The following is a 25,489-nucleotide window of genomic DNA, read 5'->3' on the forward strand; positions in this document are numbered from 1 at the left end:
GCATCAGGCATTCCTATCTGCAAACACACGAACCGACACATTCACCCACTTCAACATGCATCAGCCATTCCTATCTGCATACACGCGAACCAACACATTCACCCACTTCAACATACATCAGGCATTCCTATCTGCATACATGAGAACCAACACATTCACCCACTTCAACTTGCATCAGGCATTCCTATCTGCATACACCCGAACCGACACATTCACCCACTTCAACCTGCATCAGGCATTCCTATCTGCAAACATGCGAACCAACACATTCACCCACTTCAACCTGCATCAGGCATTGCTATCTGCATTCAAGCGAACCGACACATTCACCCACTTCAACCTGCATCAGGCATTCCTATCTGCATACACGTGAACCGACACATTCACCCACTTCAACCTGCATCAGGCATTCCTATCTGCATTCACGCGAACCGACACATTCACCCACTTCAACCTGCATCAGGCACTCCTATATGCATGCATGCGAACCAACACATTCACCCACTTCAACCTGCATCAGGCATTCCTATCTGCATACACGCGAACCAACACATTCACCCTCTTCAACCTGCATCAGGCATTCCATTCTGCATACACGCAAACCAACACATTCACCCTCTTCAACCTGCATCAGGCATTCCTATCTGCATGTACGCGAACCAACACATTCACCCTCTTCAACCTGCATCAGGCATTCCTATCTGCATACACGCGAACCAACACATTCACCCACTTCAACCTGCATCAGGCATTCCTATCTGCATACACGCAAACCAACACATTCACCCTCTTCAACCTGCATCAGGCATTCCATTCTGCATACACGTGAACCAACACAGCCACCCACTTCAACATGCATCAGGCATTCCTATCTGCATAACCATGAACCAACACATCACCCACTTCAACATGCATCAGGCATTCCTATCTGCATACACATGAACCAACACATCACCCACTTCAACATGCATCAGGCATTCCTATCTGCATACACATGAACCAACACATTCACACACTTCAACCTTCCTCAGAGATTTTCGTCTGCATAAACAAGCAACACACATGCAGGTGTCTCAAAATGCACAAAGCAAGTAATGCCTAACTTCCAATATGAAGACAATAGCGGGGTGATGCACAGTACTGCAGTAACGGAGAATCCACCAAATACGGTGGCTGCATGAAGTCAATACTAAAGTGTACTGGCAGAAAATGATCTTCCAGATTAAAAAGTGCTAATGGCGAACTTTACTACAGAACGCTGCACATCTGCATACAAGAAAACTATTAGTTGACCTCTGGATGCTGGTAATACATGACAAACATAAAATTATAAAGGATTCTCAGATGTTTGTTTTATAGCTTGAAGGATAACACCAATTGTTAAAATGAGTATATGGCACAGTCCATCTTCGGGACTTTTACAAATTTAAAGACATGGAACTAATATCATCTGTGGAAAACAGATAAATATTGTAACTAGGTGGTTGTATGTGTACATCGAATAACCAATAATAAAACAGATTTAAGCTATAAAAGAGTAATGTTTCACAAATAAGTTAGTGACACTTTTTTAATAATGAATCAAATAATACAGCTAACCCTACCAACGCCTGCAAAATGTAGTTCATTTTGCTAAAGAAATGAAATTCTGCTTGGGATCTTGAATAAGGTTGATAAACAACATCTTTTAATTGGTCTGTTAATTCCTTCAACATTTATTGAAGTTGTAGTGTGTGCCGGTATTGGTCTAATAAGTTACATGGTCACTGCACTTAGGACTTCTGGGTGATCACACTTAAGTCTCAGATAAACAGGTACAGTGTGGAGATAGACAAATTGAGTCACAGAGGTGCCGCTGCGCAGAGTTGGATGTGGAAAGTGTATCGAGGCAGCAGGAAAACGTGGGGCATTCATCTTTACTGCGCGGAGCTTCAGTAGGATTTGACCGGGTGAAAACTCTCTTCCAGCACAGCGCCCTGATTGCGAGGAAGTTTTACCAGCATACCTGAGGGGGACTGCAAATCCCAAGACTCCCCTCTGGCCAAGCACACCTGGGCCGGACCTCCACCACGCCCACAGCTCCAGGCGCATTGTTAACGGCTTACATCCCCGCGTCGCGGGAGCACGCGGGAGCGCTCGGGGCAAAGCCCGGGCAAAGGGCGGACCCTTTACGGCCCTCATCGGCCAGAAGAGACTGGACTGGGCCAGTAACCCTGGACTAAAAGTGTTGAGGTACACATATTTGCCACTTTGCTATCCATAAGTCAACATTGGGTGGGTAGCGTGTAGTGTGTAATCTTGCTGACTTCACTGTATTCACTGAGCAGGGTTTTTTCTGTCTTACAAAGGCGCCCGCATCTACAGAGACGGTCACTTCGAAAGACTCATTATAAATAGTATGGAGATGCGTGAGACAAGAAGTAGGGCAGCAGCGGGGGGGGAGGAAATTAACGGCCACGCTAGATGACTTTATTGTAAGAACAAATACACTGATAGACTAGGGGATTTCTTTAATGGAAAGAAGGGTATCGCAGGACTTGGCTGCCGCAAAACGGTCTTCTATGGGCCATTTTGCTAATGTACAGAGCCCTAATACACGAGAGAGTAATATATTATCTACGGATGTGACTAGCACAGCTGTTTCTCAACCCCTTAACCCTACTCAGACTTCCCTAGTGCATACCTTACCATCCCCCCAGGCATCAACTAGTGTCTTGATACATATAGCAGCCTCACCCAAAGATAAAAATGTTGTGTTACAGGGGATAAAGGAAGGGGCAATTCCTAAAAAAGAGCAAACCAAAATAAGCCTATTAAAGCTCATGGTAAAGAACAATCTAAAGATACAAGCAACGTACTTAATGCCATTGATACTGATTTACAGGGAGAAGACATCCTGCCCCCTAACATATTGCCCCTAGCTATTCTAGATGACACTATCTTGGATGATTCAATGGCTGATTTAATCTCTAATAGCACTAGAGATAGCTCCCCAGAGGGAAGCGTTAATACTAGCAGGGGAAAAGAGAGTACAATGTTATATATGCTGGAGACCTTAATGAAAACTCTATTAACCCCACTGACAGAATTTCTCAAGGAGATTGAAAAACAAATTCAAGATCTGAAGAGAGACACTCATACGCAGTTTCAGAATTTGGACAAACGAATAGCCGACTTAAGCGCGCCCAAGGCCAAAGCTATAGTAACAACATCTAATAATTCTGGCCCCATATTGGCAAAGGGTGTCCCAAATAGCACCCCATTGAGTACAATTAATCCCGAAAAAGGAAAACTCCCTAGTAAACAGCTATTAAAAACTCAATCAGCACCTAAAAGCTCAACCCCACCTGTCAAGGAAGTATCAGCTCCACAAACTCCTGTCCAACTACCTGATAAAGGCCAACCAGCTAAACCCGACGTGCGTAGAAGTATAAATTTACCTCCAAGAGCATCACCATACGTCGTGGTTTTAACTGGAGTCCCGGAACTGGGTGCACAATCCACTGAAACCAATGGGGCACTTGTAAATAAGACTATCCATTGGCTTAACGACAACTACCCTCTCCCGCCAGGTATTAAAAGCAATATTTTAATGGTAGAAAGGGTACCATGGATTGGGTATAACAGAAAAAGGGCACAGGGTGATTGTGTGGTGATAACTTTTGAAAATCCGCGCACTGCGGAGTACATCACAACGAGGGCCCCGAGAAACAATGGCTTGTCCATTGTGGCCAGGGCACTACCCTATTTCTACTCCCACAGGGAACATCCGGATAACAGATGGAGCTGGACTAGGGACAGCCGTTATCCAAGGGGCGGAAATGGTGCAGGATATGACAGGAACCAGCATAATACTCAATGGGGAGGGGTGAATGAAGATGGGTGGACTGTGGTGAAACGTAGGGAAAGGATTCCTTATTTCTTTCCGCAAAGGCCCGATCCAGGTTGGTTTGGACATCAGCAATTTCCTCCACCACCTATTCCATGCTACAATCGTTTTGACTGTCTCGAAATGGTGGATTGACTCCCAGAGGCTGTAGACGTCTCTAAGTCACCTATTTCTGTAAGCCTGGGGGAGATTAACTCATCAGGGCATGATGTGTCACACGAAACTCGAGTGGAGCCCATGATAACACAAGGGATGCTGGGTGGCCAAGTAGGGGTTGTTGTAGAGGTGTTGCCTAAAAGAGAATTCTGTAAGGTGGTCTATTGGAATGTGGCAGGCATTAAACAAAAAATCTGCAATCCTTCCTGGGATGACGTAATTACTGGCGTAGCCATTTTAGCCCTACAAGAAACTTGGGCAATTGCACCGATACACTTAAATGGCTACAAAACCTATTTTACCCCTGCGGTGGGTGGTTCACATGGAAGGCCCAAGGGAGGACTGACAACGTATATATCTAACCTGCTAGTATGTGTTAGGATTTCTTTTTCCCCTGGATCCAGTTACTATCAGAAAATAGTGATAGATACAAGGAAGGGTTTAAGGATTGTCTTTTTAAATTTCTATAATACCCTACCTAGTAGCATGATAAAGGAAGTACTTGTTATGATCAGTGAAGATATACAATCTGAAATTGATAAAAAAAGGGGAGAAGTAATGATATTATGGGGGGGTGATTTTAACTGCTCATTGTGTAGAAAGGGTCAAAAGGGTATATGTGGCCTGATGTTGGAACAGGATGTTAATTTAACGCATTTTGAACATACCCTATTTGGAGATCTAGTCAATGAGATGATTTTTAATTATGATTTTGGGTTTACGAATGAGATAGCCCACCTCCCCACGCCATTTGCTCCAACTTTTGTGGGACGGGGGGCCTCGTCTATTATTGATTTTAGCCTTTGTACAAATAGCTCTGCTGGTAGACTGACCACCTCTAGCTTAATGGACGTGGCACTGAGTGATCACTTCCCACAGGTAGTAGAAATGGAGAACTTATTTGTCTCATCCCAAAATGTACCAATCTCCAAGTATACAGCACAGGATGTGCAGTTAGGTGCCCAAAATGGTTATACTCTTAAATGGAGTAAAGTGGTCCCGGATGACTTTCTGTCCAAAGTGGTGAATAAGTGTATGAATAGCTTTTTGATCTGCCTGGATGAACATGCAGAGAGTAATGACATTTTAGCACATTTTAAAATTATTGCTGCTACAATTAAGGAGGTTTTGTGGATTACACGTAAACATTGTCTAAAAACTAATAAGAAATGGTTTGATAAGAAGTGTACTAAAGCCTTAACAAATCTTAAACATGCGATTCATCAGAGACCACGGGATGTAACTCTGATCAGAGAACTACGGAAGAACTACAATACTGTACTGAAAGCCAGGAAGGATGTGATAAAAAGGGAGGCTTGGGACGAACTTTGTTCGGCGTCACAATCTAAGGATCAGGCTGCTTTCTGGAGGGTTATAAATACTCCGCTCCTTTATGATAACAAAGCACGCATGGAAATTGCCATTACAGAAGATGAATGGGTGGCCCATTTCTCCACCCTTTACATGACTGCTGAACTGGCGCTTGATACAGGCCCTGATCCAATGCTGGAAAATATGAATCTATCAAAAGATTTGGTCGTGACCCTCCCTGAAGTCCTGGCAAGTCTGAAGGCAACTAAGGGGGGCAAGGCGGCTGGGCCCGATGGCATACCAGCTGACCTTTATAAGGCTAATACTGATTTATGGGGGCCATTGTTGGTCCAGCTTTTTAATGTTGCTCTGACTAAAGGCCTAATCCCTACCTGGTTTACATCAATTATTGTTCCGATTTTTAAGAAAGGAGACAGGCAGAATTGCACATGTTATAGGCCGATTTCTTTATTAGATTCCTCCATAAAAATTCTTGGGAGAGTAGTTTTAGCTAAGCTGCAATGCTGGGCAGAAGAAAATGGGGTGATAAGTGATTTCCAATACGGATTTCAAAGGGGTTTGGGGACCGTTGAGCAAGGGTTAAACCTATTTATTTTGCAACAGAAGTATATAAGGGTTAAAAAACAACGCCTATACCTCACTTTTGTCGACTTATCGTCGGCCTTTGATTGTGTGTCCCATAATAAGTTGTGGGAAATAATGGTTGAACTGGGGGTAGATAAAGCTATTATATGCTTTCTGAGAGATTTATATTCTGGGGCCACTGCAACGGTACGGTACGGTAAAGAAGGTGAATGTAGCAGACACTTTGGGATAGGCCGTGGTGTACGCCAAGGGTGCGTTTTAGCGCCCTTTTTATTTTTAGTTTACATAAATGGCCTGGAGCATCGCCTCGTGCAGGAGGGCAGGGATATGCCTATGGTGGGAAGGAGACCTGTCCCTGCACTATTGTATGCGGACGACGCAGTACTGATGGCACGCACCCCAATGGCACTTCAAACTTTGGTTGATTCTTTTAATAGTTTCATGCTTAGCTTGGACTTGAAAATCAACTGCTCCAAGACATTTTCTATGTATTGTGGGACAAGAACACGCAGGCATTTGAAACCTATTTTTATAGATTCCAAACCCCTAGAGCAGACCTCTACTTTCCCGTATTTGGGCATCTTGTTTCATGAAAGTGGTTCATGGACTAGTGCTATTAATGCTAGAACCCTGTTGTTTTCTAAAACTGTTATGGCTTTACAGTGTTTTCTAAAAAAGTTGGGGAAAAAACCCATAAGGGAAATCTTAACCATCTACAATGCCACCTGTATAGCGGTAGCTACATACGGTTCTGGATTATGGGGTTATTCAAATATCAGTTCGATCCAAACCGTGGAAAATAAGTTTTTACAGCACATTTTGTCCATCCCAGAAAGTACTGCAACTTTTATATGTCACGCTGAAGTAGGTTTGGTGTATATTACTGACACAATTAAGATCCAGCCGATTCTTCTTTGGCATAGGGTTTGGACAAGCGATGACTGTGTGGTCAACCGGTCTATTTTAAAGGACGTATTAGTACTTGATAATATTAACAATTTTAAATGGATATGTTATGTTAGAAATTTTCTTGAAGAACTGAGCTGTATTCAATACTTTGAGGATCCATTATCTATGATACACATTTCAAGAAGTGGATTAAAAAACTTGTGTATCGAACATCTCAAGGAACAAAGTCGACTAGAGGAGGTGAAAAAAAAGACTGTCCTTGCCCACCAGTCGATCATAACTGGAGAGAAACTGCAGCCATACTTATCTTTATACATGTCCAACCATGAACGTTTCCTTTTAACCCGGTTTAGACTTAACATTGTCTTTAGGTTACTATCTTTCCCGGAGATGAATTGTTGGCTGAAAGACTTGTGTCCTTGCCCATGTGACGATGTGTCCACGCAATCCGATATTCATATTTTATTTTTTTGTAAATTTTATACTTTCTATCGTAGGAAACTTATCATCCCAATTCTTAAAGATCTAAATGTACATAGATGCCGCCTAGCATTTTTAGAGCTTCAAAAAATGGAAACTGTTTTTATGGTAGCGTCACTCTCTGAATTTCTTAAACTGGTTTTTAATTGTCGTAAAACCCTTCGTATGAACTAATTCTTATGCTGTATTCATGCTTTTTAATATGCCTTTTTTCTGTGATTTTAAATAATTGTCATCTGACCCATTGTAAACTGTATTTTACATGCTACTTTCATGGTTATTCTCTGTTTTTAACCGAATAAAGTACTTTTGAACTTGAACTTGAGTCACAGAGTACAGTAATACTAATTGTCCAAATACATTTTATGTGTGATAATAATGAACAAGCAATACATTCTTCAAAAGAAGGTCAAAGGAACAAAAACTCTAAGGAGATAAAACAGCAGTGGAAAGGTATGGAGCAAGGTTTCATACGTAAAGAAACTTGCTTGGATTCAATCCTCTCGAAATAACATGTAACGAATTAACCAATATGTTTTGTGATTACTAATAATTGCACCACAACATTTTGGTATCTAGGGGAAGCTGTCCTATGTGCTTTTACTACCAGTAACCTGAGTGTCCTAAAAATGGCCGCCGAAAACACAGGAACCTTTCTGTGCATGCGTCTGCTACATCTACGTTGTGTGACGTATCTATGCTTTTGGTGGGAATTCTTGCAGCTGCGCAATAGTGTCAAAGATGGCCGCTTCATGCTTCACATACTAATGCACATGCTCCTGCTCTAACTAAAACTTGTATGTCCTGCTTAACTACTAATGCTATAGTTAAAATAAAGTAATGGGGTTAGAGTAGAAATAAGTGGTATACAGTGCATTCATTAATTTTCATATTCTAACATGTCTCTCTTTGACTTTACTATTAGCTCGTATTTGGGCCAGAAGGATGTCGCAAACTCCGTATTGAAAAGGCTGCATCTGTGCAGATGATCATAGAAAACCTTGAAGCGCTGTCATTTAACTCCAGCAAAAGGCCTGTCTTACCAGCAATGTTCCTGGGAAATTGACCCTGTGACCCCACAAGATGAAGAAATATTGACTGCATTAATACATTGTATATGAATTGAAGCTAATATTGCTGGGTGGAATAAAAATCATGGGAAAGTAAATTATGGGCGGGAACCTTGATCAATTGAACTAAAAGAAATTACCTCATACTGGTATGGTGTGATGACCTCTCCTCGTCTTCTTGACCAATCAAATGAAGGGAATACACATATTCGCAACACGCCCTGGAAAATGGTATAACTAAGGTAGGCTCAGTTAGTTAGATTGTCCGACGTGTCACAGACCTGTCACTGACCCAATGTATGCTGAAGGAGAATCGAGAGCAGAGGGATGGTCGAGCACTCTAACAGAAGATTCGGGGTTATAGCTGAGGGAGAAGAATCGATCTACCTAGTCGGGTCCGAGTGTAGCTGCAGAGAGGGGTGTGACGCTGGCGTTGCACTTAGTGGAGGTAGCCTGCCTGTCTTGCACCTGTCCTGTCCTGTTGGCACCTGGTTAGTCGAGAGCCCTTTCTTTCCCAGCCCGTAGCCAGGGTTGGTCCTCGCCCCATTCCAGGTAAATATAATCTGTCTGGCATGTCCTTGTACTGTTTCCCTTTCTCACCCTTCCCAGGTACCAATGTCTAAAGATATTATCTTAAAGTCTTGCAAAATGTATGCTTTGATAGTTATTTTCTTACTTGCAAAGTCCCTAATTTCACTACTGTGGCACCTGACTCACATAATATTGCATAGATAAAGTGTTTAAAACGTTTCCGAGTCTGTGGTTATTTCTATTAAGGTAAATGTTATTCTCTACCTATTATTCTAACTCCTTTGATACACTAGATTTAGGACTAAAAACACAAGTGACAAGGATTTGGTAAGTCATGGTGTACAGGTATAAGTCATAAAGAGGAATACAATTCTGATAGGCAGGAAGATAAGTTGGATTACTGGTTCGAAGTGTGAATGTTTATGGGCCCAGGTGAGTATGGTAAACTGAGCTGGTAATCCCAGCGCCATCAAAAGAAAGGGGATTGACGGTGTCTAAAGGGGGTCTAAGGTTAGCCAGGGGAGATGTCAGTAACTTATTGACTTGGCATCTGGAGACCAAAAATGTAAAAAAATGGTATAGTTCTAGCCACATTAGCTAAGGCCATGTGCCTCCAATTTGTGAATATCTATCATTTACTGTTACAGTGAGATGAAAAATATGCGTTATGCAAATTTCACTAAAAAATCCATGAAACATACACAACGCCAAACCATCTGCCAAGCTTGAGCCTGCAGCAAATCTACAGTATTCTTTGTTCTCCGGCTCGCCTTGTGTCCTGAATATATCAATATATGCACACAGGTATTGTTACTATAGTTAAGGATTTTAAAGAGGAACTCTGCTGTAATCATGAGCCAGTGAGTGTAGAAGTAATTAACGACTCTGTCAGCAGCCGCACTTCAGGTAGGACACAATGAAGGATTAACTCATCCTCTGGTTTCGGATGAAGATAAATCCACAACCAATATATTGCCATGGAAAAAAAATTCAGTGTCAACAACCTGCCTTCATGATCTCATAATACTTTTTCTGGGTAGGGTCTCCACTATTATGTCTTGTCATTGAAGCAGCTGTTCTTGTGGGTGGTGTGTCACAGTCTATGACCCACAATAACATCTGTCAAGAAAAGAATGAAATATCCATCTAGACTTTTATCCTGAAGACCAATGTTGGATCTAATTATAAAATCTATTACGAAAATCTATTACAAAATTACCCTTCATCCACTAAGAGTCGCATTTCAACTTTGGTGGGCGGCCTGTAAGCCCAGCCCATTGGCAGAGGCTCTGGACTCCGCCTCCTAAGCTATCCCACAAATTTACCTGGTTGTACTTGGCGGGGGTTTCTCTGCCTATAAGGCAGCAGATGCCTGAAGAAAGAGCAGAATACTGAGGGAGTGCAGATATTTTGACCCAGCTCAGCATTCTTTTTGTATTTCTGAAAAAAAATCCATCACCGCAAGTTTGTTTCAGAAAATGAGAAAAACAAATGTCTTAATGTGCAGGGAGTTTTCTCCACGCACGTCAGGGCAATTGGAGGTTTTCCTTAACAGGGGCCGACAAGTCTAGCATGGAGGTCTCCGGCAGGGAAATCCATTGATGGTCACCCACCCTTCAAACGGTGGGGTGAGTGTCACTGTGACTTGGACCCTCAGGGCTCCAGAGACTGCTGGCTGAGGCTGTGTAGACTTTCATTTCTTAATAACATAAATAATCATGCCTTTGACTGGCTATTTGGTACAAGAGATGTGGACATATGTATCAGAGCAAGTAATCTGTTTTTGATTGTCATTCCAGATCTGCTTTCACAATTGATAAATGTATTGATCACAGAAATAATTCTCCTTTTGATAATGGTCTGAATATTTTCCACCCCTGACATGCTAAACTTGCACCCACTTAGACTGACAGCGACATGTTTACCTGTCTTTGGTTCAACTTCAGCTTCTCCAAGATTATAGGGAGAGAATATTCCTCCATTTCACTGCAAGAAACAAGTTTAATCAGTAAATGTCTATCCTTTACACTTTCATTTTGCAACTACCCTCCAAATTACAGTCTACCTGTTCTGCTCTTGCAGTTCCATTGCCTTCTCTTTTAACATTCCTCTGCACCCCATCAGCCTGACTGCAGCTTACACTCTCCCTACTTCAAACGTACTATTTCAAACTCCCCTTGGTTCTCTCCCTGCTCATCTCCTGGGCTCGCCCTGTCTGATCTCTCATGGTGTCATTGCTGCCCGCTAACAGTCTTCTTGCTTTTCTATTACACTCTCCCTTATCCCCTTCTTACAGTTTCCCTGACTCCTCTCTTAGTTTCTCCCTAGCAGTGAAGCTTGCCCTCTTCTCACATCCTCCACTCCATCGGTATCCCAGATCCCCTCATACAGTGTTACTCCTCTCCGGTCTTCCCTGACTCCTTTTTATAGTCTACTGTCTTCCCAGATTGCTTCCCCGCTCCCCTCCCTTACTTATGCGCCGCACCTGCCCACAATCTGCTCTTTCACTCTCCAGACCCCTATCAATCTCTTCACCCTTTTCATAGTCTCTCATCTACCTCATTACACGCTCCACGGTCCTCCCCACACTCTTTCTGCTTCTCACGAGGAGCATCTCCTATCCGACAGTACACTCTGTCTGCTCCATTCTTAAAACCTTATGGCTCCTCTCTGCACCCCCTTAATTTCCCATTGATTACTTCCAGTTTACATGTTTGACCCCAACTCACAGCCTCCCTCCTCCCCCTGCACCATCATCCCCTACCCTATCTACGCCTTCCTCTTACATCCACCATGATCCTCACTTATTGTCTCACTTCCTGTTGGCAGATGTTGGAACTGAAGCACAAGGAAACAAAGTGATTTGCCAGGGGCCACACTGTTCCACCACTTAGTGAAGAAAGTATTTAAACAGAGGTGTCTAGATTTCAAAGTTCACAATCTAAGCTCTCCCACACATTTCCCTGTTAGGCACTTACTTGAATTTATGCCAAAGACAGATGGCTTACAAGATTATGAGTAAAGCTGAACTTTGCCCTGTCCGTCATGAGCAAAATCATGGAATAGGAGTCCAATAACAAGTACAAGAACACAACAAGTGCAGCCATCACCCCACAAACCCACAACCCTTTGTGGGGGATAGAAATCACACTTGCTACCAAACATTGTGCAAGATCTTCACTTCATTGTTGACGAAAGGAACAAGTTGGTTAAATTCCCCATGATCGCTCTGCAACGTATTATCTTGTGGACCAGGAGATCTTTTTAAAGAGATTCAACGAATGGACCTTACAATGGATGACCTTCTTCCTCCACAAGAAGATCCAACAAGTGCACATCAGAACAGAAGACTCGTCAATACGAAGGCTTCCTTGCAGTGTCCCATAGAGTCCTCCGTCTTATCCTTACTGTTAAACATTTAAATCCTCCCACTGGCACCCACTGCAGGAGCATCATCAGGTACCTCTCCAAATGTACTCTGGTGATATTCAAAACCGTACTCAGCTTGGTAATAAATCTAAGGCCCTCATGAGATCTCTGTAATTGGATGTCGAGAGACAGGGGAGAGGGTCCAGAATCTCAAATTCCAGTAGGGATCCCTACACCACATTGCAGCAGTTGAGGGTGTTCTCAGTGGAGTGGGGGATAACTGAATGGCCCTGGAAATACTCGGCCCTTTACATGTACGTATTCCTATTCTGGAAGCGAAACCCATATGACATTTTTCGCCTTCTCAGAGCAAGCCGAAAATGTCAGGAGAATGGCAGGGGTAAAGGGAGAAGGGTGTTAGGGCAGGGTTCAGCCTGTCTATTGGAGCATTGTCTGTTTTAGGGGTTCTGCTGCTAGGGTCGGGTGGAGGGACCTGGATGTGTTGGTGCCTGCAACCCTTATAGCTGATAAGATAGGTACAGTGTTACCAGGCCAGATAATTCCAGGCTCAAGACACTTGTGCTTGTAGGTGCAGAATTTCATCTGGATTTATCACTCCCAGTGGATTTCAGCCAATCATAATGAGGGCCTAAGAGTCAGACTAAAATAAAAGAATGCCTAGAGTAAATGTTTTATAGGATGAAAACAATTCCCATTGCTTGACTGGCACTAACACAGACAGCTGTTTTAGGAGTGTCTGACAACAACCATGTTACAAAATAGGAAACCTATGGATAAAATAGCCTCACAGCCCGCTGCAGAGGGCTATACTGGTTGTTAAAGGCCCTGAACCCGAGTTATTGGCCCTGGCTGCAGGCAAGGGCCTATAAAGAGGGAGATGCCTCTTAATAACTGGTACAACCCAAGGCGGAAGGCATATAAGGCTATTGGAACATTCCACCTACCAAGGGTAAAATGTTCTACATCAAAAAAGGAGAAACATAAAGACAAACTTTGGAATGTTGAAGCAGAAAGCTTATACCAGCACTAAAAAGCCCAGACCTACCTCATTGTCGTCAATGGAGCTCCCAACTTTCCAATGTTCTAATATAGCATAATAGTCACCTGCCGAGAGCTATACTGCTTGTTAAAAACCTTAAAACTGAGATATAGACCCAAGCTGCAGGCGAGGGCCTTTAACATCCAGTATAGCCCGATGCAGAAGAACTATAAGGCTATTAGAACATTCCACCCACTAAGGGTAGAATGTTCTAAATTGAAATGGGAGAAACATGAAGACAAACGTTGGAATGTTGGTGCTCCAGGCTTATACCAGCCATTATTATAAGCCCTGAGCTACTCTATTGTCTTCAGTGGAGCTCCCAACATTCCAATGTTCTAATATTGATGAAGAACTTTCAATATTCTAAAACTAATTTATATTAATAAAACTCAATATTCGAGTAGAATTTGCAAGGCCCCTTGAAAATGGGAAGTCTGGCTTATTGAAATTTGACCTAAATAACAGGCTCCCAAAGACCCCTTTAGCCTTCTTATGAGTGGCCTCAGAATTCCGATGGGGCCAGTAACAATCATTACCAGCTCCACCAGGATTACATGGTTTTTACTTTCACCCGTAGATTTTGTCTGTTGAAAACAGTTGGTCTCAGTGTAAAAGTCTGGGGGAAAATTATGAATTACCGTGGGAACTCGACCAGGAATTAACAAATCTCCTGGTAACGCCTCATTTTTTAGAGGACCCTTAGGGGTCAACTCATAATGGGCTGGATTTTCTCAACCTTTGAAGTTTACTGTAGCCTCAGCATTAGTAACTCTGAAGGTGAGGAAAATCCGACCCACTTTCTGGGCCACTCATAATGAGGGTCTTTGAGAGTTGCTCCCAGTGGATTCTATGGGCCAATTCAAAATCCTATCCTCAAGGCGCGTGTGAACAAATCACGTGGCTATTTTTAGCAAGACACTAAATTCCTGCTAGGACTCCTCAATCAATGAACATATACTTCGTCCATCAACGCACCTCCAAATGACAGAGGCAGGTCTCTGGGTCTGGAGGGTCCCAAAATTCTAGACTGCCTTAAATTCCAGCCGAGGAGCAGACATTAATTATGTGTGGTTCAGCAAACTCCCAAAGACTGAACTCTTCAGATAGTCATTCATTCCAATGCTTGCAGTGATAAGAGTAGCTACAGAGTGTTGTCGTATAGGCATGTATCATCTTACATCCAGTTAGGCCTTTACACTTTTATGGACTTTTCCTTACAATGCTTAGTAGTGACTGCAAGGGTACATATTTGGACTTTTAACAATGGTGTTAAATGAATAAACAGATATATAAAATACACAAACAAAATACAAGCCTATCGGAAAAGTAATGTGATTACATCAAGTGACTTCATTCCCTGATCCTTGCCCTACACTCACCACTTTTTGCCAGCAGTCAAGTGTCGCACCAGTCGCGTGCTTCCGAAAGGCAGGGCATCCATGTCTTCGGTGGCCGTGCACCAGGCTGTACCAGAGGCGACAAGGGCAGCGCAGGTTGCTTCCGCCTCGCTTGGGGCCTGAGGATCAAAATCGAAGAAATGCAGGGTTGGTATCACAAAACAAATCTTTGCAAGGGGCTTCCTTGAACACTACGGACAGACAGGATCACGGATATCACACTGACATAACTAAAATGAACATCTGCTGAGTGGGACAGAGGCACGTAGCTAGGGTTGGAAAATTGAGTATCCGGTGCAGCCTGTAGCAAGCTTGTGTACTTACTTTAGATGTCTGAAAGCAGGAATAGTGGCTTCATCCTATCCCATTTATGTCAGTATTAGGGAACAACTTGCCATACCAAAAATAAGATTACACCAACACACACATTTATGCAACAAAAGGCACCAGCAATCCCTAAAAAAAAGAGGAAAGGCCTCACTGCTATTATTAACCTCTTCTCAAAGACCCACGGACGCACTGCTATTATCAAACCTGTCCAAATAAAGCAAAAATACCCGATTTTACTACACCAGTTCACAAAGATATGAGGAACCTCTGGTATCGTCATACCTCTAGAAAGAGAAAAGGACTCTGATATTATCACACTTTTAGAAAGAGAAAAGGACTCACTTATATTATCACACCTCTAGAAAGAGAAAAGGACTCACTCATATTATCACACCTCTAGGAAGAGAAATGGACTCACTCATATTATCACACCTCTAGAAAGAGAAAGGGACTCACTCATATTATCACACCCCTAGAAAGAGAAAAGCACTCACTCATATTATCACACCTCTAGAAAGAGAAAATGACTCACTCATATTATCACACCTCTAGAAAGAGAAAATGACTCACTCATATTATCACCCCTCTAGAAAGAGATAAGGACTCACTAATATTATCACACCTCTAGAAAGAAAAAAGGACTCACTCATATTATCACACCTCTAGAAAGAGAAAAGGACTCACTCATATTATCACACCTCTAGAAAGAGAAAAGGACTCAATCATATTATCACACCTCTAGGAAGAGAAATGGACTCACTCATATTATCACACATCTAGAAAGAGAAAGGGACTCACTCATATTATCACACCCCTAGAAAGAGAAAAGGACTCACTCATATTATCACACCTCTAGAAAGAGAAAATGTCTCACTCATATTATCACACCTCTAGGAAGAGAAATGGACTCACTCATATTATCACACCTCTAGAAAGAGAAAGGGACTCACTCATATTATCACACCCCTAGAAAGAGAAAAGGACTCACTCATATTATCACACCTCTAGAAAGAGAAAATGACTCACTCATATTATCACCCCTCTAGAAAGAGATAAGGACTCACTAATATTATCACACCTCTAGAAAGAAAAAAGGACTCACTCATATTATCACACCTCTAGAAAGAGTATCAGCTAATATGGAGCAGCAGGCATGACCAGATCACATCATGTTCAAACTTTCATGTAATTGAATCAGTTTGTTTTTTGGGGCTTGCAGAATATTCCTTGGTCATCTTCCTGTCTGATCGCCAAAGGCAAAGCACACCAGTTATCAACCAACAATTGAATGATACAACCACTCTGCTTAACCACTCTGAAAGCAGGGATCGCGCACAGCTGACACAAAGCGATCATGTTAGGTTATAGCTTCAGGAAGTCATATGATATCGCTGTATGGCCTTCTCTCAGCAGGCAATGCTCAACCTCTTCAGCTTCGGGAATAGCATTATTAACTGCTCTCCAGGTGTACTCCTGTCTAGGACTGTAGACAATATGTGAATTATCCATTTAGGTAACCTGGAAGTCTCTCCTGCAATGCAAGGTGACTCCCCGGCCTCACTGCATTGATGATGAAATAGTCAATCGATTCTCACTGAAACCAATTAAAGACAGAATTGCAGCTTTGAAGCTAGGCAGAGCAGCAGGCCCAGAACATATTCCGGCAATCACAATGGGGACAGATAGTGATTGGTGGGAGAAAATATTTATGCAGTCATTCCAATGGGCAGCCGAAACGCATTTAATTCTGCATTCATGTAGGTTTTCTGTGGTGAAGCCCATTCTAAAAAGAGGTGATGGAAGTGTCCAACAAATTATATATTAACTAGTTTGGTGAATGTCGTCTTCCTATTGAACAGGGCAGGTTCTGTGAAGCCCATTCAACCATTAACTATGAATTCACCCTATGGGTAATCGCACAGAAATCTCTCAAACTAAATCAAAGGATGCATCGCTGTTTTATAGATTTTTGCATGGCTTTGGATAAAGTGACGAGAGGCCATTTTGGGGAAAAAATATGATCCAGGAATATGCCCAGAGGTCTTTTATCATGAATTCAGGCACTACATGCATCGACCTGGGCACAGGTAAAATTAGATTCCACTGGCGGTCTCTTTGGAATATTGAACGGTTGGTGCCAAGAATCTGTCTTGGCGTCCTCCTTGGCGACCTCCGTTCTGCTTTACAAACGGTTAATTCCTTTTCACTTCAAATAGGCTCCACCCACTTTCCAAATATCCTTTATACTAATGACCTGATGGTCTGAAAATTATGAAGCAATTAGCCTTCAGAGAAAGCTTGATGCTCTGCCTGTTGAGGGTGCTTCATTAATCGCGTCCCCAACCTCCTAAATGAAACTATGGATCACAGTATATGTTGTAAATTACATTTTTAGTTGATGAGAGCAAGAAGATTTTTTTAACTTTAGGGAGCCAAATAAGGCTGACCTGGGTCACATGATGATCTAAATCCAGCACCAGCGAGTCCCACATCTCCTCAATCAACTCCATGCCCAGCCAGGGAATGACCATTGATAGCACAGTCATTTTCTTGACAGGAAAGTTTTCTGATATTATCACATCTCTGTCACCAGAGTCAAGAAGTCCCTCTGATTTTCAGTGTTTTATTAAAAAAGATGAGGGTTGTCTGATATTACAATAGATGGTCATACATATTGACATCAACAAAGCTCTTCGGTGCGGATTATCATTCTTTATCTCTCCACGTTGCAGCATCACTTGCTCTCTAGCTCTGCTTTTGCCCTGCATTTACTACTCCTCTTTATCCATATAGAACATACAGACCGTTCTGTGGAAATCTTCCTTGGATTTCCTCTGTGCTCCCACCAGCACGTCTCGCTGCAACATCAGGATGCAATTTGCTACACACTTGATGTATTTAAATGTATCTTTATCATCCCCATCTCATTCCTCTATAGATTAGGTTCCTTGCGTTTATGATGACAAGACCTCTAGTGGGACATTGAACCATCTTGATAAATCTTCTCCAGATGATCTCTTTGGAACTGTGATCTCAAAAACATGGCACAGTTCTGCAGGTGAGGTCAAAGTAATGATTCATATAGCGATAGAGATGGCTACACCTTCTTGGAGCTACAGGGCCTTCTCTTATCGAGTAAACTGGAGTCTCTGTTCCCAGATCTTAGCTTCTGCCTTCCCGCCAAGATACTCTTCTTTCTAAAGTGGATCACAGCCCAGTTTCAGGGTCCAATAATAAATGTGGGATGTCCACCCACAAAACAAACACACCCGTGATGTACAACCACACTGTAATCACAATGGAGGGCATACGCCCACACTGCACACAGACGGCAATGCACACCCACATAGGTCAATCTGAAGAAAAAGAAGGCCGCGTATATTTGGCTTACTTGAGGTCTTCTCCTCTGCAGTCCCTTTTCCTGAGATGTAGAAATGTGAACCTGCAAAGCCCCAATGTCTTCTGGGTGAGACCAGTTGACAGTCACAAAGTGCCGCACCCAAGGATAGGCGGGGAGCAGGCCCCATCCGTGTATCAACACTTAGAGTTGCTGAAGTTTTCCAACAGTGAACACTTGTCTCACCAACCTGAAATACTGAACCTGGAGACACCTACAAACGACTGATCATCCAATCCTCCCAAACTAGGCATCTTTAGATCTTAATAGCAAACGATGCACCACGTCCCCGCGGGCGGCCGTATCTAGTAACCAGCCGCACGCTTGATTCTACCTGTATGCAGGGTACCCCCAAGTGCCGCAGCAGGGTCTCGAAGTCCTTCTCTACAGCTCTATCAGGAATCAGAAGAGGTTCCAGGCCTGAAAAGGGAAAAGCAGAGGAACTGTGAGCTATGGAGGATAGTAACCACAACAGATAATAATCAACCCTAAACAGTATTCATTGGCTTACCCACGCTAAGCTCCGCCAGGCTGCTGGATTTGGAAACAGCTCCTGAAGAGATGCAAATTGAATATATTAAAAGTGAGAGCCTTTTAGGCACAAGGCGGTAAACAATACAGTAGAGCATGCTCACAAACATTTCCCAGAGGGCCGCAAAGTACTGTCTGTGACATGCTCGAGGGCCGTGCCGAGGCCAATGAATGGGAGGGTCAGGGTGATGAAAGGTGAGATTAGGGGGACGCCAAGCAGATGCATGTGTGGACAACAAACCGGGCCTTCACGTGACTTCTGTCTGCCACCTATGCTCTATTCTCATGCATAAAGAATTAAAGTCAAAGCATTAACTTTTAATGTAAAACATGAGAGGGAAAGAGATACTCATCTGGTGGCTGAATTGCAAAATGTGAAAGCAGAAAACCTGGCATCAGTCCTGGCTTCCCCACTTGAGGAAATTGGGGGATCCTAGGCAATTTGTTAATTTCACTTTGCCTGCTATTTCTTCACTAACACATATGGGAGCCCCTTAAAAAAACAAGAGTTCAGGAATAGGATATGTACGGTACAAACCCTTCTCATGATTTACTTGATAAACTATAATAGTGTTCCAATTATATAACAACAAAGGTTACACACAAGGTGCACCTGACAAATTACTTTCCTCTTGGTTCACTAACAGCATTCTTTTCAGACTGGGGGCGGCATGAAAGTTTCCAAAATCATGTTTAATATCACTGCTATTAAATGCCTCTCCATGCAGCGACAATCTGATCTACTAAGTTAAAACTCTCATGCATGTTAATAAAATACATTTATTTGCAGAGAGTTTAAAACTAAAGGTGTATTTAAAACTAAAGGTGTTCCTAAAGATACGTTGTCTAGGGCACTTTCTTTTCTTCCTTATGGTCACTTTAGCTAATGTGTAAAACATGTAAATAAAATATGCCCATTTGTTTTACAGCTTTCTGATTTTTCCTGCTCTGTTAAGTGAACAGCAGTACACCAGGGGGCCGCAATTAAAAGTCAGGAGGGCCGCATGTGGCCCCTGGGCCATACTTTGAGTATCCCTGCAGTAGAGTGTATATGTGTGTCCACATAAATATGAATGACCAAGAGTGCAACTAGTGCCATGGGAATTGTGCGGCACAGGATGAAGAAATGATGCGGCGGGGTACATACATTATGTGAGAATAAAATACAACAAATGTGGCATAATGCGGCACAATCTGTTGCAGTTTTATTCTGCTATTCGATCATTTTGTCGCATTGTCTGGGAAGAAGTTTCGCCTGATCAGTACCAGTTTAACACCAGAATACAGCAGTCCCCACTTGAAAGGTGATTTGTTCATCTTTGTCGAGGCTCTACTGCTTTGCAGCAACAAGTGTGGCACGATTTTTACTAACTTGTTATCTGCTTGAGCTGGAAACCAATGTTTGAGCTGAAATCTGCAAATTATGGGAGGCAAAAATACAACAGGATGAGGAAGCACAGCATGGCCAGAGTGTTACTCACCTGCACTCACACTCCTCCTGCTGACTTTGGAAGTCTCAGCTCTCTTGGCCAACTGCAAGAGAAGCAACACGTCAAGTCACAAGTCAGCACTAACATCATGACAGTACCACTGTACCAGAGCACTGCTGGAGAGTGGCTATCCCACTAGATAAAATATACTGAATATCAACAACAAGAACTTCCCCACAGAGTGTGTTACTTATGCTGTCATTTGGAAACCAATCATGAAAAATATTCCCTAACTGACCCTTAACTGTGTGCAACAGCGTGTTGTATGTGGCGCGGGTGCCTTCTTCACCCCCTGAGATCTACCGACACACGAGGAAAATAAGACATTACAAGAGGTATCATAGGTAACATAAAACATGCTTGGTACCTCCTGTAACCATTCCCCATCCTGCTACGGCCCCTCCCACAGACGAAGCCTTTCTGCCACTCCTCTGAGCTCTACGGTATAAGGGGAAGGCAAAAGAAATGATGACATTACACCCGGATGCAATCAAAGTAGGTACTCAATGGTGTAACAGTACAGGAGCTGGCAGCAGCTGTTAGGATCTGCTTCTTTATGTAAAAGCTATCTGTAGAAACCATACACATTATGGGCTGGATTCACATTATAACTTACAATTATGAGTAAATGTACTACTTCTTGGCTATTCCCAGAATCCGAGTGTAAATTTACTCCAAAAGGGTAACTTACATGTCTCCTCCAAATTGAAGGGCCTGGTGGCTAGTCACAAACATCCGGAGCTATTCACAAAAGTAACTTACACGTTTGAGTAATTTACAGATGTAGTATACTCTTACATTTGTGAGTAACTTCACAACTTTTGGCAATTCTCAAAATCAGAGAATAAATTTACTTAAACGTTTAATAATAAATTATAGGTGTACATTACTCAAAAGTGTGAATAAACTTTGTGTATAGCTTCAACACTTTGTGAATAGCCCCCAGGCCCTTCAATCTGGCGGAGACGTGTACGTTACATTTTTGAAGTAAATTTACACGTGGATTGGGGGTTTCCTAGTGTTTATTTACTGCGGGGAGTGTGCGAGGCCTGGTTGCTTCCTCACGATGTCATTTATTTACCTGTTATTCTGTTATTCCTCATGTGTCAGAGTATATCCAGGTGAAGCCTATATCCACAAGTGCCATAATGAGAAGGTCGATTTGTGTACATGTGTTGTAACTATGCCAATTAAGGGGGGATCTTCTTTTTGTAACTGTTAAAATAAAAAACTGAAGTATAAAGTTAAAAAAAAACATTTACACCTGGATTTTCTGTATAGCAAAAAAGTAGTAATCCTCCTCAAAAGTGTAAATAAAAAAAAATAAAGGTACATTTGTGAGTCAGGCCTCCACTATTTATAGAACGTCCCTGGACCTGCATATTACGCAGCTCTATGTATCATCCATTGGTTCAGTATATCTTTGATGAGTACAAGGTAACAGACTAGCTGGGTTAGTGGGCAAAGAGAGTCTGCCTGGCTAGAGGCCTGCCACCTTTGGGATTCTTCGGTAACATGAACGTCTACTAAGTAGAAACAGGTCCTCATTCCAGGCTGAGCCACTGGTTTCATTGGCACGCCTTATTCTGCCTCTGGTGCTAATGATCTGGAAAGCAGTATCAGACACAGAAAGTGACCAGGACTCCAACAGCACTTCTTAGTATTTTGTAATTTTCACCAGTGTTGCTGAAACACTTTTCAGAGTGGGGGTCCTACCATCAGTGCTACGTCACTGAACTCACAGAGATTGCGAAAAATGCAACCATCACACAAGTAACAAGGGTAGCATATGAGTCCCACCTATTCAGCATTTTTGGAGCACATTGTCATACATATACTACTAAAGCACTATACAGTAGTGCACTGTAATTTAAAAACAGTGCATTGTCAATTGAAATGTCCAATATATGTGCACAGATGTGCAATTTTACTGATAAATTGTGCATCAACAAGGGTCTTGGATTGTTTTTATCCTTTTAAAATATTTGTTTCAGTCACAATGCAGAATAACAAAAGAAAGTTCTTCATTTGTGCTTTCCTAACTGCTGATATATTTGGAAATGTTTGTAAAGTTCAAGTTCTGTTTGTGTTTGAAAACAATTAACACCCTACAGCCTTGTCTTTCACACTTGACAAGATTGTCACATAGTTCACATTACAAAATCCTCTCACTTTGCAGTCAGGCAAAGAAAAGTACACTACAAACTCCATGTCAAAAGAAAAAGCAGCAATTTGTGGGCCCCCTGGGATAGAGCCTACCATTGACCTCTGTAATAAGATAAAAACAAGATTCAAAGGCATATTGCTCATTCACATTCAGGATACCAGTATTTTGGGGTGCTGTGGTACACCCCTCCCCGGCACCCTTACTCCCAGCGCCTATGTTTTTCACGCCTCATTCTGCATGACACAGGAGGATTGTGAGTGGCTGAAGGACAGACAATGGGTTACCCTTATAAGGTTATGGAGGGTCAACAATGATGTGTATGTTGCACTACTCCTGGAATTCTGATGAATCCGCATCTAAATTGAGGAGTGATAAGGAGGGAGGATAAACACCTACTTAAAACTGGCCAGTGGCAGCATGCAACCTCTATCCTTTAAGAGGCTGCATGGATGCCACTCTATCACCACGCGTTCACTGGACAGACTGCCCCTCGCTTCTCTTCTGAGTATAGGGTGATGCTGTGTGGCTTTGTCTACCATCTACCATCTATCAACATTGTTAGTGATTCATAAAATGCAATACGAACCAGTGGCTGCTTCAGTTCCGGCGGGCGTCCATCGAACACATACACAGGCTTGATGCCATTTTCTAAGAGAGTAACCGTCCGGAAGAACAATCCCTGCAAGAGGCTGATGGAGAGAAAATATTAGGTATTAAACATCAAATAAAACAGGTCATGAAAGGGAATAACAGAACAGAGGAACCTAGGATGTGCACACTCTCACAGACCTGTCACTGTGTCACCTTCATGGGGGAATCAGCCATTACAACTCATGCCGTTACAACGTGGCTGTTACCAGGCATTTACCATTTACACGTACAACCTTTCCCACACAGGATTTTACAATGCATATGCCTTTACCATGCATGCCTTTTACAAAGAATTTTGTTGTAAAGGCATGAATGGTAAAAGCATATTTGTTTTCATGTAAGTATTAAAGTATACGTAAGGCCTGAGAGGATTGATGTGTGATGGCATGCTGAGCTGCTACCGGCGGCATTTGTGCTGTAACCCCTCGTGTGATATATATATATTTTATATATATATATGTATATTTATATATGTATATGTATGTATATATATATATATTCACTGAAAAAAAACAAAGGTTATACACTATATATAGTTAGGAATTAGCCTTTAAAAAAACCAATGAAATTCACTAAAAAAACCATAGGTTTTAGGCCTTATATAGTTAGGAATTAACATATAAAAAACCACTGAAATTCCTCCTATATAGTTAGCTGGACATTTTATTGACATAAAACCCAATGAAATTCCATATATAGTTAGTTGCAATAACTATATATCGCGCACCCGCAATCCACTGCTGATGATGTCACATATTACATCATTCATGACATGGTCAGTGACATCACGGAGAGGGTTCTAGGAGAGCACAATCCGTGCAATTACAGATAATCATTTCAGACAAGGTGAGATCATAAGTGTGCACATTCTCACAATCATCAGCCTACTGAAACTGCATGCATTCGGTAACCAGTCAAAAGGTAAATTTACACCTAGCTGAATGGTGTTCTTCGACTCCAGACCCTACAGCCAGCAGCAAGGCGCAGCATGAGATGGGACATGCCAGGACCTGGGAAGCATTGACACTAGAACCATGGAGAACCTGGCCCTTACAATCTGTATCCTAGCTTATGATTGTTATTTGTATTATTAATAGTAGTCATAATTGTAGTAAGAGTAACAGGAGATGTGTCAAAGATGGTGGTTTAATGATACTAGTGTTAATAACAATGGTAGCAGATGCAGTTGGTTGGTTGTAGAACTGGTGGTTGATGTAATAGTATAACACAAGTATCTCCCTGAGCTCTACACAAATAAACACCAATGCAAACTCTGCAAAAAAGAACAGTTCCACTCTAGTGCAGTAGTAATGTCTCTCGTTCTTGATAATATATCCGTTGAAGTAAACAAATCCAATGTCTTGATTATCCAATACGTTTTAATGTTTGTTTCTTTAAACAGATCCTTAAACAAGCTTCTTCAAATCAATCCTTTAACAGCCTTTTACAGGCTTCTTCAAATCAATCCTTATACAGCCAACACGTGTTTCGTCGAAAGCGAAGGATTTGTACGAGGGAGCTAAGGAGATACGAGCAGGTACATGTAGACGTGTATCCTGTATTTCGGACCTAACACCACTGAATGACATTTATTTACGTAGGATACGAAGATTCTATAGATGTGGGAGTAATGAGGCATGCCCAACTTGTCTCATACTTTGAATATTAGGAATAAAAGTCCAGGGAAGGACTTAATAACTTAAAGCCCTGATGAAGTCATTAGATGCAATTATATAGCATCTGACGAAACACATGTTGGCTGTATAAGGATTGATTTGAAGAAGCCTGTAAAAGGCTGTTAAAGGATTGATTTGAAGAAGCTTGTTTAAGGATCTGTTTGAAGAAACGAACATTAAAACGTATTGGATAATCAAGACATTGGATTTGTTTACTTCAACGGATATATTATCAAGAACGAGAGACATTACTACTGCACTAGAGTGGAACTGTTCTTTTTTGCAGAGTTTGCATTGGTGTTTATTTGTGTAGAGCTCAGGGAGATACTTGTGTAATATTGTGACAAACTCTGGATTGCTATCCAGGGTTTTCTGGGGATTGTATGGTTACCGGTCCCCACTTCTCTCTTGGAGTTCACTAAAACTACATTTCATTTTGTTATATCTTACCCCGTGCTGTGCGCCT

The 25,489-nt window shown here is 42.1% G+C and overlaps 1 protein-coding gene across 1 annotated transcript in view; it reads right to left on the minus strand.

Annotated features, from left to right (window-relative positions):
• The window catches only part of LOC147724891 (flap endonuclease 1-like), an 84,088-nt gene that overhangs the window by 18,911 nt on the left and 39,688 nt on the right, over window positions 1-25,489 (minus strand). Inside the window, exons 3-8 of the mRNA XM_086966415.1 lie at window positions 23,283-23,385; window positions 20,521-20,572; window positions 19,020-19,061; window positions 18,843-18,928; window positions 14,764-14,900; window positions 10,878-10,938 (exon numbers count right to left, since the gene is read on the minus strand). Of these exons, the coding sequence (XP_086822541.1) occupies window positions 10,878-10,938; window positions 14,764-14,900; window positions 18,843-18,928; window positions 19,020-19,061; window positions 20,521-20,572; window positions 23,283-23,385 (481 nt within the window). The remainder of the gene's footprint in view (window positions 1-10,877; window positions 10,939-14,763; window positions 14,901-18,842; window positions 18,929-19,019; window positions 19,062-20,520; window positions 20,573-23,282; window positions 23,386-25,489) is intronic.

Source organism: Lissotriton vulgaris, chromosome 4_1 (genome assembly GCF_964263255.1).
Source record: "Lissotriton vulgaris chromosome 4_1, aLisVul1.2, whole genome shotgun sequence".
NCBI lineage: Eukaryota > Metazoa > Chordata > Amphibia > Caudata > Salamandridae > Lissotriton > Lissotriton vulgaris.